Raw genomic sequence first — 16,168 nt, forward strand, 5'->3', positions numbered from 1 at the left:
AATGGAAGGGGTTCATGCTCTAGTCTTGCCAGTGGTTGATCTTGAGCTTGAGCAAGGCACTTACTTGAACCCAGAGCCTTCTTTTCCTCATATTCAAAATTGAGATAATAACTAAGGCTTTTCAGAGATGAAGGCTATCATCCAGAAGAGTATCATCTGTGGTGGGAATTTCAGGAACCATGGCAGACCAGGGGAGACGCTATTTGAAAGTAGGCACTGTACCCCGTCCAGCACATATCCCCACTGAGGGGGGGCCGCTGTCTCCTGCGGGGCAGGCAGCTAGAGTCTCGGGGACCTGAAGAATGACAGTCTGCATGAGAAGACAGAAGACCAAACACTGAAGCTTGTCAAGTTCTAGACATAACCAGGGTAGACTTTCTGGTGGAAAAGCTAGCAGATGAAATGAGCAGTCTGTCAAAAAGGCAAGGGAATAAAGCTGGAGAATTCTGAGAGGGGCTGGCTATGGGGCAGGAGGAGCTATGAGGGCAGAGGAGGGCTGAGCTTGGGATAGAGGGAAAGCAGGCTAAACAACCGGTCAGATCCACTTGTTCCAGAGGTAGGGAGAACATGCCACTTGGTCCAGTGACAACTTCAAGGCATACAGGCTGACAAAACATCGTTTTAAGGAAGATAAAGTGACACAGCTTGTATGTGCCCCCTGGGAGACACCTGCTTTTGAAGCGCGAAGGATCATTAAGGAAAATCAGGCACACCAGGGCTGCAGAAACCAATGTTCTCTTCTTAACATGTCACAGCAGCCGCTGCTGCCTCCTTCCCTGTCTGTCCTCAGGCTAGCCACAGATGGGCCAGCAACCCACCCCCGGCAGAGCAGGGCCGGGGGAGAGGGGCTGAACACAGCCTCCGGGGATATGGCAGCATTACCCGGACCAGCCTGGGGAAGCCTCTTTAAGAATTGAGATCGGGGGGCGCCTGGGTGGCGCAGTCGGTTAAGCGTCCGACTTCAGCCAGGTCATGATCTCGCGGTCCGTGAGTTCGAGCCCCGCGTCAGGCTCTGGGCTGGTGGCTCGGAGCCTGGAGCCTGTTTCCGATTCTGTGTCTCCCTCTCTCTCTGCCCCTCCCCCGTTCATGCTCTGTCTCTCTCTGTCCCAAAAATAAATAAAAAAACGTTGAAAAAAAACTTTAAAAAAAAAAGAATTGAGATTGGGGCACCTGGGTGGCTCAGTCGGTTGAGCATCCGACTTCTTGATTTTGGCTCAGGTCACGATCTCAGGATTGTGGGATCAAGCCCCGTGTCAGGCTCCGTGCTGAGTGTGGAACCCATTTAAGATTCTTTCTCTCTCTCTCTCTCTGCCCCTCTCCCCAACTCCCGCTTGCTTGCTTGCTCTCTCTTAAAAAAAATAAATAAATAAATAGAGTTGAGATCATTGTTCAGCAGGACATGTCCCAGACCCTGGAAGCTGGGACTTCTGTGGGGTTCAGGATCTTAGAGAACAGCCACAGCCACATGACCTAAAAGTGTTGTGAGAACAGAATCCTAGAGAAGCTCCAGTCCCCACCTGAACCAGTACCATCCAGATCCCTGTCCTGGATCTGCTGGATTGGGCGTATGCTGGTTCCCCACCAGCCCTGGAGCTGTTCCACCTGCCCCCTCTCTACCTTTGACGAATTCAACTGTGAGAGCTGAGCCTCCATATGAGTCAGGTCCCTGCTCAGCCGTGAGAAGAAGGTGATTGGCTGGGTCTGCCAGGGCTTTGTGACCCGCTGGCAGGACTCCTCCAGGCCCTCAGAACCCTTCATGCCTGCCTGCACATATTGCCTCCATGCAACCCCGGAATAACCTGGATGTGTGACCCAAGGGGACAAGGGGTAGCAATTTTGCAGATTTTCCAGACAGGTGACTTCAGCCCCCCTGGGCCTGGGCAGGAAAGGTTAACCCAGTGACAATGGGCATAGCCCCACGTCAGGAGCAGGAAACGTTTTGGCAGACTCCTCAGAGTTGTCCTCTGATCCCACAGCTTCTCTTCCAGTTCTCCTGACCGGTAGGATGAATCTACAAAGCCAAATATGTGGGAAATCTGGAGTTGGGGAGGGATTGTGGTCAGAGGCCCAGCTTCAGGAAGCCCAGATGGCTGTCCCCAGGCAGAAAGGGCAGAGCTCTGTAGTCTCTCTCTCCCTCCTGGACTGGTCTTCCTTGGTCTCGGAGACCTGAAGCTGGGTATGTGTTGAGCCCCTGCTTCTCAAACAAGTGCCCTTGGAGTCCCCGCTGTCTGCCCCAGTGGTGCTGACAAACACTTACTGAAAACTACGTGCTGGGCTCTGCTCAGCATTGTGTATGTGGTTCACTTAATCCTCATGAAAGCTTGATGGAGTGGGACTGTCCCCATTTTATAGATGAGGAAACTGAGGCCCAAAGCCAAACTGCTAGGAAATGTTAGAGCCAGGATTTGAACGCAAGTGTTCTGACTGGAGCTCAGTATGCTTAACACAGCACCTTTTTTGGAGGCTGCCGAAGGCTTGCCCAACACCCACTGCAGGACTGAAAGACCCGGTGTGTCTTTCATAGCCGTGCTGGCTGGAGAATAGAGTCCTGGGAACTGCAGGGGGTTCTTGTAGGGACCAAAGAACTGGGGGTTGGATGTCCCTGAATTAGCTTCAAGACACATTTGTAGAAGATAGATTTCCACTGAAGACCTGAAAACGAAAAGCCAAAATCAGATTTAGGCTCGTGATACTATTATTAAATATCAGAGTGTGAACTTTCAGAGTTCTGTAGACTTATTTATGATTTAGGAACATAAATACTTAGAGCTAATGTAGTCCTGGGTATCTGGGAAGGAACTGGATGATTTCTAGAAACTCTGCTGACTATGGGATGTTGAGATGTAGTCATTTTGAAGTCACTAGGCTACAGAGTGACCAGCGGCTCTGCCTCTCTGGACGAGACCTGTGGCCACCTTTCCCATCTCCAGTAAACGCACCGTGAACCTTACAGTCCTAGCACGGGAAATGATTTAGCAAAACCATCAGCTTAAACCTCCTCAACTTGTCTTTCCCATGACTCCAGACCTGTAGCAGGAGTCATGGCTCTGAAGAGCAGGCTTTTCCCGAGGCCGCATTTTCAGTCTGGTCCCGGAATGGGGTTTACAGCTGGCTCAGACGGTGACATGCCACAACCCCATCAGGGGCCGTTTCTCCTGATATTCACCATGTGCCAAAGATGATGGTAGAAACCCAGGGACAGGGAAGACCTCGCTGTGGTAGCCTTTGAAACAGAGCCTGACCCCTTGTGGGGGTGGCTACCATTGTCTCAGAAGAGAGAAAGCAGCTCTTGGTAACAGGTGTGTTAACTTCAAGAGTTTTCTCAGACTGTTTCTCCGCTTTAATTGGAGGCAGTTGGACCACGAAGGGCCAGATGCTTGGATAAATGCTCTATATATCTTTGCCCCCAGAAGCTGATCTGGTTTGAGTCTAGGTCTGAGTTAACACCCAATACAAAACGTCATCCGAAGGTGGACCAATTGATGAGTTTAATGTGTAGCTTTGAGGAACAGAGAGGTTGGTGTGGTTCAGTCCAGAATCTTAGACCCAGCGTTCCAGGCCACTCCAGCTGGTCCAGCTCTCAGAGGACGTCTGGGTCAGGAATGAGCACTCCATTCCCCACCGCCCCCTCCCCACCCCCCGTGCCCTGACACCACGAGCTTTTGACAAAACCAGGCTTTTTCTTTGAGGGCCCAGATCCAAGTTGGGGGCTCTCTTTTTCTAAATTGAGCTAGGGAGAGGAGGATTTGGGGATGGGGGAAATGTTTGAGGAGGTTTTAGCTCAGGACCTGGGTGCCACCTGCTGGTCATAGCTTAGTCTTATTTACGGTGTCAAATCTAGGAAAGGAAAATGAAATCCTGCCCTCCCTACCAGGATGGGGGATAAGGGAGCTAGGAAGCCACTTCTTTGGGACCCTCTAGCAAGTGTGACAGAAAATCCTTGCAGAGACCCCTGGGTACCTTAGATGAGTCCTCTTGAGCTAAAATGGACCCTGACCAAGGCAGAGAGTGGCCAGTCCTGAGTGGAAATAATGGCTCTGTTCCTAGTATCAGCCTCCCACCTACACTCACCCCACTCTCCCACCCCACTCCACCACACCCCACTCTCTTTCCCAAAAGCCCCACAGGAGGCAACAACATGATTGTTGGCCCTCAAGGAGACATTTTTTCCAACTTCCTTCTTACAGGCCCCATTGCCACTTTGGGGACCCTAGATTCAGAAATGATCAAAGGTGTGGAGAATGCCCTCCCATCATCAGGCACAGACCGAGCTGGGGATTTCTGGCCAAGCTGAGAAGACTTTGGCATTTTTCAAGTACCTGTATAGCTCTTGGTGGCTCTTGGAGCCCTGATAGCAAGCTCTTTGGTTGTATCCTGGAAGGAAAACTAGACATTTCTCCCATGTATCAAGGAGGAAGATGGCTAACACTTTCCCCCGCAAGGGAGGTGGCAAAACATCCCAACATCCCAGCGTACGCCATTGCAGTGTAGGCTAGTCAGTCCCAGCCAAGCCCCTGTATCAGATGAGGATCAGACCCACCTGAGGGTGTGTGTGTATGTGTGTGTGTGTGCATAATATATGTAATATTTGTGTGTATATATGTATGTGTGTGTAACTGCATACAGTTGACTCCTGAACAATACAGGTTTGAACTGTGCAGGACCACATATACATAGATTTTTTTTTGATACATACAGTGGGCTATACTGTAAGTGTATTTTCTTTTCCTTGTAATTTTAATAACATTTTCTTTTCTCCAGCTTACTTTATTATAAGAATACAGTATATAAAACATACACAAAATATGTGTTGATCAACTGTTTATGTTATCAAGAAGACTTTTGGTCAACGGTAAACTATTAATAGTTAAGTTTTGGAGAGAGTCAAAAGTTCTACACAGATTTTCAACTGTGGAGGGGGGGTCAGAGCCCCTAACCCATGTATTGCTCAAGGGCCGACTGTATATATACTCTACATGTTATATATTATATATAAATATGTATTAATAAATTGTATACATGGTATGTTATATGTAGTTATATATGTAACATATATAATATAGTTATATACAATACATATATGGTTACACACACACACACACACACACACACACACACACACACGATGCACTTGGGCTTTACTCCGGCCTACTGAATGTCTCTGAAGGAGAATCCGATGTACTCTTCTAGTAAAGAATGTGAACTATCACCTGTTCAGTCCTATGGAACCCAAAGAAAGCTGGAAGTCTCTTGAATTAGTTCTGGAGGACTAATTTTGACCTAGACCAATGCCTCTGCTTTTTATTCAATAATCAGCCCTTGAAACTCATACACTAAACAGGAAAAAAAAAAAAAAAATCCCTAGAGTGGCTCAGGAATCCCCAGGGCCAACCTAAGACCCCTCCCCCCATTATCTCCTAGATCCAGCCCTGACCAGCCTAGACCCCCTGAGGCAGACACCTCCTACAGAACGCAGAGCCACAACCCTCCCCCTCCCCACCCCTCCCATCACCCTGCCTCAGGGGCCTGGGGGAAGAAATAATTCCCCTAGCTCAAGCTAGTGGAAGGCCAGTATCCACAATAGCTTGTCTCCTCCCGCACTGAACTCCTGGAGGCCTCTGCAACCCCCCTGGAGGCCTGGAAGGGTCTGACCACTCAGATGGGGTCCTTTCAAGCCCATTTCTTTCTAACTCTGCCCGCCCTCTCCTTCCTGACTTCCTGTCACAACAGTAGGTGACACTACGCTTTGGGGCATTTGGTTATATTATTCTCCTGTGAGTTTTCCCAGTAAGACTATAAACTCCCTCAACTCAGGAGCAAGTCTTTTCTATTTCTCACAATCCCTAACTAAAGAGTCATCAAAATAAAATGCACTTTCCTTGATCCTACCCATTCTGCCTCTTTGTCAAGTTTGGTGTCCATCCATTCCCCATTCCCACTAGCTTACTGATAGGTGAGTTTCCTAGGAACTCAGAAGCACTCTCCTAAATCCAGTCTCTGCAATTATTGTTCATGGAGAATTGGTCTGGAACCCACAAGTGAATGAAACAGCCTGGCCATGGAGGAACTTACATCTAGGTGGAAGGGACAGGCATAGAAGTGATTTCAGGAGAATTGACAAATGCTGTGAATGAGCATGCTCATCGTGCTATAGAAACAGGGGCAGGGCAGGGGTTCAGAGACAATGTCCTGGAGGAGATGATGCCCAAGCTGAGTCCTAAAGGTTGAGTGGGGGTAGAGGGTCCAGGCCAGAGGTGATGAAAGATGATTCAGAAAGAGGAGAGGCCATGAGGAGGCATCACTCAGTCATTCAACAATTTTGCTGAATACCTTGCCTGTGACTGGCCTGAAAACCCCACCCCTGGCTTTAAGGCCTTTACTGACAAGGGGGGCAGGCATTTAGACAAGTCTTGTGGTTTGAGCAAGGGTCAGAAGGGCAAAGGCACTGGGCTCAAAACCACTGTGTAAGAGGAGACCCAAGTGCAGTCAAAATTACCCTCAGAAATCTTTGGAATTCCCAGCTTCTGAGTCCTTAGGAGCTCCCAAGACAATGCAAGACAATACAATAATTTTTGTTTCTGTTGGCTTTTTGGCCTGCCGGACCTCCCTTTCCCAGGGCAATGAAGGGCAAAACAAGAAGGTTTCTCTCTCGATTTTTCTCAAAAATGCCATTGAAGTTGAGTGTGCATCTAGTGAAGTTCCATTATGTATACTTGGGGTGGAGGCCATGAGGGAGCAGAGCCCAGTGGATGCCACCCAAGCCTCCTCTCTAAAGCAGCTTCTCCAATCTGCTCCTGCAGACCCTTTGGGCATCTTGGTCAGGAGCAGATCCTGACTCAGTAGGTTGGGGTGGGGCTCCAGGATTGCAATTTCTAGCAAGCCGAAGCCCAGACAGCACCACTGCTGCTCCTGCAGGGACCATGGTTTGAAAACCATGGGAGCAGAGAACGAGTGGACTTTGGGGTGGGGGCAGCATTCCAGACAGGGTGAGTAGGCAGCTGCCGGAGGCTCCCAACTCGGGGAGCAAAGTGAGAGACAGGGCTGGAGAAGTGGGGCCCAGTTAGGAGTTTGATAAGTGGTGGGGAGGGTCACACGATAAGGGCAGGTGCCTGCTGGGGGGAGGAGGGAGGAAGGGAAGTGGTCTGGGCATATTTTTCCTTCACAGAGACATTTTATGTATTAAACCTAGAGAAATATTCTTCAGTCCGAAGTAAGCTCTCTCTTAGTTCTCAAAATACCCTGTCCTTTTGTCTATCTTCTGTTTCTCCACTTCTGATAAAGACCTAGTTACAAGGTATACTGTGTGCTTAACTGTGCAAGTCGGTGACACTTGGCTGACCGTGGCTAGGGGGAGGATAAGGAGGAGCTCATATCCGCTGGCCAGAAGGGGGCGCCTCTGCCCAGCTGCAGCCATTGGTTGCTGTGCAGGAACAAAGGCCCAGCGCTGCCAAAAGCCAGAAACCTCAAGTTGTTTGTGTGAAACATCCCAACGTTAAAATATTGGGCACTAATTCAAAAATGCTTCCAATGCTGGGAGTGCTGAACAGCTCAAGTCTATAAGGCAAATTCAGCCAATGGGGATCTCGTTCATGACTGCGACGGAGAGTGGTGTGGTTTGGGCTACTTTTACATGGATTCTGATCGGAGCAGTATCAGGGGTGGGCCAGGAAAGACTGGAGGCTGGGGGGGCCTTTAGGAGACTACTGCTGGCCTTGGCCTGAGAGAGCGCATACGTAGCCCCCAGGCAGCAGGAGACTAGTCTGAGCAGGGCACACTGGAAAGGACTTGATGGATGACTGGATATGAGTGTGAGGGGGCGTAGGCTATGTAGGATAACCCCAGGTTTCTAACGTGCGTGATTGGGTGACTGGTGGTGACGGTCGCTGGGATAATGAGTATAACAGGAGACGCATGTATTGAGGGGAGGTTCTAGACAAGCAGAGTTTAGGTGCCTGTGGGTCAGCCAGCAGGCCACCGGCCACAGAAATACGGGGTTTCAAGTCAAAGGAGAGGACAAGATTGGTCAGCTTTCTAAAACACAAATCTGGTCAGGTTACTGCCGCTTAAAATCCTCTAATGGCTTCCCGTTGTCTGAACAGAAAGTCCAGACTCCTCCTCGTGGGAAACAAAGCCCTTTGCAATCTGTCCCTGCCAACCTCACTGTACCACACCCCAACACAAAAACCTGCTCCCCAGGCCTGCTGAACAACTCAGAGTCCCAGAATAAGCCATGCCTTTGTTCTCGCTGGTCCTTGGGCCTGCGGTACCCTTCTACCCCATCCCTTTGCATGTTTGGAAAATTCCTGGTCCTTCCAGACTCCAGCATCTCTGCTCCGAAGCCTTCGCTGACCTTGTCACGCAGAAGAGATCACTCCCACCTTTGTGTCGTCTCTTAACTTCGTGTGTGCCGCTTTCACTGCCCTGCCACTCCCTTCTGTGAAGGTTTGCCTGTCTGTAAACTCCTTGGAGGCAGAGACCACATCTTATCACCAGTTTCTTAGCACATGTCTGGTGTATAGTAGGCACTCGTTAAATGCCTGAAGAGGGAAATGCCTGAAGGGTTTTCCAGGAGGGAAAACCGCAAGGCCGGTCTGGAGGAAGGTGCTTTTCACTCGCCCAGGACTGTCCAGCTCCTTCTGTCCTTACAGTCAAGGAATAGCACGAGGCCCCTGGATGCTGACCTTGCCTCTCGTCTTTCTTTGCAGCTGGGGTATGGCCGTCAATGTGTACTCCACGTCCGTGACCAGTGAAAATCTGAGTCGCCATGATATGCTGGCATGGGTCAATGACTCCCTGCACCTCAACTATACCAAGATAGAACAGCTCTGTTCAGGTAGGAGCCTGGGTGTGGGGGGAGTGGGCCCTGCTGGAGGGAAGGGGAGAGAGAGAGGGAGGCAGAAGGGCCACAGCAGAGAACGGAGTCAGAAATTAGGATTGAGGAGGAGAGCAGCAGAGCCCTAAACTAGTCACAGTTGTGGCGGTAAAGGAAATGAGGGTCTCGTGGAATGGGAAGAGTCCGAAGCGAAGAGCAGGAGAGGCTCGGGGAGGGGCTGCGGGAGGGCAGGGGCCGTGGGGTATCAAGAGCCAGGACGGGCAGCGAAGCCAGCGGCCCACAGCATGAGGTCTAACCTGGCCACGCTGGGCCTGAAGCTCAGCTCTTCTTGCAGCGCAGTCCTGGGCAAGTCGCTAGGTCTCAGTTTCCCCATGCACAAGATGGAGAGAACATGCCTGTCAAACTAGGGCTGCTGTTGGGATTAAATGACACGTATGCAGTGTTTGACGTGACCGTATCAATCTGTCGTAGTTGCTCTTATTCTGGGAAAGCCGGGGGGGGGGGGGGGGGGGGGATTCCGGCCACATCTGTCCCACCCGTAGGACTGACCCTGCCAGGACAAGGAGAGAGGAGACTGGGTAGTTTGGGGGAGCAGCCCAGGCAGGGGACCCCCTCAGGCAGCTGTGCTTCTCCCCAGGGGCAGCCTATTGCCAGTTCATGGACATGCTCTTCCCCGGCTGTGTGCACTTGAGGAAGGTGAAGTTCCAGGCCAAACTAGAGCACGAATACATCCACAACTTCAAGGTGCTGCAAGCAGCTTTCAAGAAGATGGGTGTTGACAAAGTAGGTGCCTGCGCTCCGGGGGGCCCTGAGGAGCTGTGTGACCCTGGGGAAGAAGATGACCCGCCAGCCGGGGCAGCAGGGGCTGCTGGGGTCATTCCAGCTCTCACGCCTCTCTCCACCCCCCTGCTCTCCGGAGGGAATGTTCCCCCAGCTCAAGGCATGGTGGAAAAACCCCCACACTTGATATCCTATCCTGCCGACATTCCTTCCCCTTCCTTCTCTCTGGACCCTGTCTGTCTCAGCAGCTGGGGCTCAGTGCGCCGCTCCTACTAAGGTCCTTCTCTGTAGGGCCTGAGGAAAGTCTCTTGGCTCACTCTACTGCCTCAGTGGCCCCCAGCCCCTGGTTCCGGCACCCCCACCCCACAGGCACACGGCGGCAGCACCGAGGGCCGCAGCCGGCTCCTCCCGTGCCTGGAGGAGAGGGCCGTCTCTGGCTCCCAGGCCCGGCCACAGCGTCCCGGCTCCCGGTGCCGAGGGAGGGGCCCTGTGGAGAAGGTGGAAGACGCCGCAGCCCAGGAGCTGGCTTTCCTGAGAGCAGTGGACCCTCTCACAGAGGAAGGCAGCCCTGCGGCAGCAGGTGGCTAAAGTTCTCTGCTTGTGTGGTCTGTTTCAGATAATTCCCGTAGAGAAATTAGTGAAAGGAAAATTCCAAGATAATTTTGAGTTTATTCAGTGGTTTAAGAAATTCTTTGACGCAAACTATGACGGAAAGGATTACAACCCTCTGCTGGCGCGGCAGGGCCAGGACGTAGCGCCCCCTCCTAACCCAGGTGATCAGATCTTCAACAAATCCAAGAAACTCATTGGCACAGCAGGTAACGTGCCCGAGCTGGGGGAGGGAGCGTGGGGGGCCGACCGGCATGGCTCCGCAGCCAGGAGCGCCCCCTGGGCCGCCGGCCCGGCCCTGCCAGCCTAGAGGAGACTGTTATCACGGAGTTCAGATGACGCCGCCTGCTGCCCGCCCAGACCAGGGGGAATCACAGTAGGGAGGACAGGGCTGGAAAGAGGGCCGCAAACAGAGAGCCACCGGCACCAGCCACAGGGGCAGTGGTGCTGGGAGGCCCAGGGCACTGGCTTTGTGCCTTGAGATGACGGGGCGGCATGTGGCGCGGTTCGTCTGTCCAGGTCCATCCAGGCCAGGGGCCTGGTGCCAGCACCACACACCCTTCTTGCCCCCTGCCCACTGGACGCCCCCCGGGGACAGGAGTCTGCCAAGCTTCCCCCATTGGGATCCGATCTTCCCCTATTCCAAAGGCCCACAGCCCTGAGTCCTCAAGAGATGACCTTTTGAAAGGAGGCTTTGTCTGGGTTCAAGAGGAAAAGGGAGAGAAGCAATAGGGCGTTTGGGGGGTGAGAGGGTTGGGGAAAGGAAGAGAAAGGAGCAGCCCCAGCATCTGAACCCGTCATAGCAGAGCCACTCCTCTGTTTGCGCTGCTGCCCCGCCTGGGCCTGCCCCCCCCCCCCCTTCACCTGCTTGCTTTCTGTTAGAAGCAGCCAGCTCTGTCTAGGGAGCGGCCATAGCTAGAAGACAAGTGGCCTCAGCATGTCGGGCTTGTGGGGGAGGAGCCGGGGTCCCGGAGTCAGGCCCAGCAGACAGCACAGAGCCCATCCTGAGGCAGGGATGCTGGGAGGGGCAGGGGCCCTGAGACTGGGTTTATCCCCGGGGAGGGTGGGGCTTCTGTCGGGAAAGACCCAGCAAGTGCCAGACTTGAGACCCTGCACCAGCTGCTTTTCCTCAGACTCTGGCTGACAGTACAAGAGGGGCCCAACCCGGGCCCAACCCTCCCAGACCCACTTCCCAAATCCTCCTTCCTGGTTGCCCTCACTTCTCCCTCAGGCCAGCTCCCCCCCCTCCCCACACCTCATACCTTCTTTGCTTCCCTATAGTCCCTGCTCTCCCAGGCTTGCCAAAGAGCTGCCCGGCTGCTGTGGTGTCAGTGTGGCCATGGCTTGAGGTCTAGATGTCGAAGAGGGGAGGGCAAGAGTGCCTGCCTTTCGCATGGGCCTGCCCCCGCAGTCATCACACCAGGCTGTCTCAGGCCCCACGAGCCGTGGGCTCACGTGGCCCCATCCGACCTTTCTCCTCTGGGCAGTTCCACAGAGGACGTCCCCCACAGGCCCCAAAAACATGCAGACCTCTGGCCGGCTGAGCAATGTGGCCCCACCCTGCATCCTCCGGAAGAACCCCCCATCAGCCCGGAATGGCGGCCATGAGACCGATGCCCAGATTCTCGAACTCAATCAGCAGGTGAGTAGGGTGGGCGAGGGTCACTGAGAGAGCCCTCAACAAAAGCCAGGACCTTGGGTGGGAAGGGGAGTCTGGGGCAGGGGCCTCTGGCCTGAACACCGCCTTGTCCCCAAGCAGCTATTGGATTTGAAGCTGACGGTGGATGGGCTGGAGAAGGAGCGTGACTTCTACTTCAGCAAACTTCGAGACATCGAGCTCATCTGCCAGGAACACGAAAGTGAGAACAGCCCTGTTATCTCGGGCATCATAGGCATTCTCTATGCCACCGAGGTGAGCTCTGCCTTCACTCGCTCATGTCCCAGGCCCACTGGGCCCTCCCCATCCTGCCCCCTGCAGACCACAAGGGGTAGCACCCCGAGGGGCCTAGGGGAACAGGGTGGGGAGAGCCCACTGAAGTCAGAGCCCAGGGTCACACAGAGATCAGCAGGGGAGGTGGGACTGGCTCCCAGCAGAAGTCTCCCCCTCTGCCTGGCCTGCCTGGCTCACCACTTCCCTCTCCCTTCCCACCCTCCAGGAAGGATTTGCACCCCCCGAGGACGATGAGATTGAGGAACACCAACAGGAAGACCAAGACGAGTACTGAGGGCGGCCCCAGCCCTGGCTGACTGCACGGCTGCCGTGCCTCCCCGCCCTGCTCCCGCCCCACATTATAATCCTTTCCTTACAGCCGGTCGGCGCCGGGTGCTTTGTGTCAGTGCCGCAGCACTGGGGAGTCAGGCAAGGAGCGAGGCTTGTGGGGACGGGGCAGGTGAGCAGGCAGAGGCCCGGTGGGCGCTGGGCGAGGCCTCTGTCCACCCCTCCACCCCTATTTATTTCCGTTGTCTCTACGCTGTGTCGGCCAACACTTCCCAGGGTGGCGCTGCCGCCGCCCGCCCCAGCCAGCCGCCCGCTCCCCTGACAGCCAGCAGCTGTATATTTGACAAAGTCATTGGTATATTTTTACTTACTGGATTTTCCTTGCACTTTACCTGTTCTTTTCCCAGGGCTGACAGCACGGGGCTCCGGGGCAGTGTGCCTGGCTTGGCATCCCTACCCCATTGCTGGGAGCCTCGGCAGGACTCACCCGTTCTTATTTATTTTGTCTTCTGACTTCCCAGTAGTTGAGGGGAAGGCTGATGTTGGGAGAGGAATAAGGGGACCGAGTGGGGGGTGCCTGAGGCCCCGGTGGTCAGGGAGAGGCAGGGGGAGCACGTGAGGGATGAAAATGACCTCCTGGCACCAGGCTCACCCACCCTCGGCCCCCTGCCCCCAGCACCGAAGCCCAGCACCGCCCCCAGGCCCCCAGCCACCCCTTCTGCAGCTTGGTTCATACCACACAGATTCTGCCTGGACCTTCCTGTTCGTCTGCCTCCCATCTGCCCTCCTCCCCGACCTCTGCCCCCTCGGGCCACCCAGCCTGCATATGTGTTCACTTTTATTTAAATAAACTTGTGTGGTAAAAGTCCATGCCCTGTCTCCCTCAAGCGAGCCACGGCCTGGGTCTCAATGTTTTTCTCCTCCTGAGCACTCCCCTCTCCAGAGGTGCCGGCCATGGAGCACTGCAGCCCTGCCATCCTCTGTCAGGCCTAGAAACTGCCATGGCGCTTGGCCTCAGAGGCCAGCTCTGACCTAGTCCCCATCTCTCAACACTGGTGCCAGGGCTCTAAGGGAAGGAATTCACGGAGGCCCCAAAGCCCCAATCCCCGTGAAGGAACAAAGTTTGGGGCCATGGCTGTGACGATGGGCAACCCAGTAAAGTGGCTGGGGGTGGGGGCAGTAACTGGGGGCGGGCTGGGGGCCCGGCCAAGGGTTGCTTTGGTTCAGTCTCCTTTGGGCCAGTCAGGGCGCATATTGTTCTATACCTCACAACTGTGATCCAGCTGGGGACAAGGTATTATGTGACAGAGAGAGCTGAGTGGGTTACAAAGAGCAAGCAGCTCTGAGTGCTGAAGCCTAGGACAGCAGTGCCCGAGTGGTTCCTTCTTCGAACAAGCTCTGAGGAACCAGGAGTCAGGAAGCCTCACGTCATCCACACAGCCCTACATTCCTGGTGCGTGCCCCGGCAAAGGGCCATCGTAACCAATGGCCCGGAAGCCGACCAGGGACCGAGGGCCCTGAGATGAATGTGGGAACCAGGCCCAATCAAACAAAGTCATCTCATTTACTGATGAAGGGACCAAGGCCTGCTTGTGACATGACTTGCTCAAGGTGGTCAAAATCTAGATTAGACTTCAGACCTCCTGACGCACGATTCGGCGCTCATCCCCAAAGACCACGGAGGTGTGACCTCCAGAGTGTTCTGTGGCTGCAGGCTAGTCGTCCTTGTAGGTGTTTCCTCATCATCCTGAATTATGATCAAACTGGAACTGTTTCTCCTGTGACCCTGCTCCCTGAGCCTCTGCCAGACCACTGCCATTTCTCTACTGACTCCAGATAGAAGCCTTAGAGAAGCAGTTCATTCCTGGTCATTCCTCATTCGCTTCACCTCCTCCTTTTGACTCCCACCCCCACATAGATACTTCTAGCCCTATTCTACTTCTGTTTTTCTCCTCCCAACAAGTTCCTTGCCTGCTTTTATTGATCGTTATGACTTTTAATTCCCTTGCCTAACTTCAAAGGGCTTTCCCTCCATTATTCCAGGGAGACACTGTAAGAGGTAGGGGTGCCCGGGTGGCTCAGTTGGTTAAGCATCCGACTTCAGCTTAGGTCTTGATCTTGCAGTTTGTGAGTTCGAGCCCCACGTCGGGCTCTGTGCTGACAGCCCAGAGCCTGGAGCCTGCTTTGGATTCTGTGTCTCCCTCTCTCTACCCCTTACCCGCTCATACTCTGTCTCTCTGTGTCTCTCTCTAAAATAAATAAACATTAAAAAAAAAAAAAAAGAGGTTAAAGTAGTTGTTCTGTGTGGCCCTAATCTTCAGGCCAAGACCTCACCCCGCCAGCAAAGTGGGTGTGGTCGCCAAAACAATGCCTCCTCCCTAAAGGTGTCCGGGTCATAATTCCCAGAACTTGGAATATGTTAGGTTACATAACAAAGGGGAATGAAGGTTGCAAGTGGAATTAAGTCACTAATCAGTTGACCTTAAAATAAGGAGAGTATTGTGGGTTATCCAGATGGGCCCAGTGTAATCACAGGGTCCATACAAGTGGAAGGGGAGCAGAGGAGTGATACCCTGTGACAAGGACTCAATCTGCTGGCTTCGACGATGGGAGGGGCCTGAGCAAAGAAACTCGGGCAGCTTCTCGATGCTGCGAAAGGTGAAAAAACAGATACTCCCGTAGAGCCTGCAGAATGGATCACTGTCCTGCAGACACCGTAGGTTAGCCCAGTGAGACCCTGCCAGACTCTTGCCCTCCAGAACTATAAGATAATAAACGTGTTGTTTTCATCCACTAAGTTTATGGCAAGTTTGTTACGGCAGCGATAAAAATCTAATGTGGTAAGTCACACTGCTTCAGTGAGCTCACCCTTCCTGCCCCCACACTAGACACCCACCTGTCCTGCTTGACCCCACATCTTGATTCTTCCCTCAGACCCCACGTGGGTAGCTGCCCAAGTCCGCTGCACGGCTAGTGTCTGAGGCTGCTCTTGGAACGCCCAGAGTTCAGGGACATAAAGCCACTGCCTCCTCCTCCACCTCTTCCCGGTACCCTCATCATACTAAGTCTCTTCCTCGTGGAACACTTAGATGGTGAACTATAATTTTCTGCCTCCACATTTGTCTCCCACAGGCTTCGAGTTCCTCACAAGCAGGTGAGGTGAATCCTCTAGCCCCCCTGGCACAGTGCCAGGTGTTTAGGTAGAGAAGGTGCTTAGAAAGTGCAGAAGCGCCAAAGTAAGTGAATGACTTCTCACCCCTGGATACCAAGGTACAACAAATGAGCGGTCAGACTGTGCCAAAGAAAGAAAAGAAAGCCCCTCCCATCCTTTTTAACTACCTCCACCACGGGGCAGACCCTACGGAAAGCCCGCCCGTTCTGTTTCTCTTCAGAAAAGAACATCTCTTCGGTGACCCTACACGTGACACAAAAAGGGTTGAGCAAAGGAGATCTTGTTGTGAGGTCGAGTAGAACTAAACCGATGATCTGAAAAAGATGAACTGATGAACGAGCAGCTCAATTACCGTCCTGGGCAAAAGCACTCCATTTCAGAGGAAACGGAGGCAAGGTCAGCCACAGTCAGGCCAGAAGGGGCTAGAGGACAGGCAGGAGGTATTCCCCCCGCCCCACCCTATCCTTCACATATACTCACTTATTTTTCCAAAACAGTAGATTGTGCCACTTTCTCACTGGCTTCCCAGTCCACATTTCTGGCAGACCATAGCATA

At 53.3% G+C, this 16,168-nt stretch overlaps 1 protein-coding gene across 6 annotated transcripts in view; it reads left to right on the forward strand.

Annotated features, from left to right (window-relative positions):
• MAPRE3 (microtubule associated protein RP/EB family member 3) overlaps positions 1–13,308 on the forward strand; it is a 53,801-nt gene extending 40,493 nt beyond the window's left edge. For 3 of the 6 annotated variants that reach the window (XM_078444860.2, XM_060650637.3, XM_078444859.1), the window contains 6 exons: positions 8,706–8,833; positions 9,471–9,616; positions 10,230–10,431; positions 11,710–11,864; positions 11,982–12,134; positions 12,379–13,308. In XM_078444860.2, the coding sequence (XP_078300986.1) occupies positions 8,713–8,833; positions 9,471–9,616; positions 10,230–10,431; positions 11,710–11,864; positions 11,982–12,134; positions 12,379–12,447 (846 nt within the window). In that variant the 5' untranslated portion in view covers positions 8,706–8,712 and the 3' untranslated portion in view covers positions 12,448–13,308. The other 3 variants (XM_060650649.3, XM_060650645.2, XM_060650657.3) reach the window with 3 other exon arrangements.
• The last annotated feature ends 2,860 nt before the right edge of the window (positions 13,309–16,168 follow it).

Source organism: Panthera onca, chromosome A3 (genome assembly GCF_046562875.1).
Source record: "Panthera onca isolate mPanOnc1 chromosome A3, mPanOnc1 haplotype 2, whole genome shotgun sequence".
Lineage (NCBI taxonomy): Eukaryota > Metazoa > Chordata > Mammalia > Carnivora > Felidae > Panthera > Panthera onca.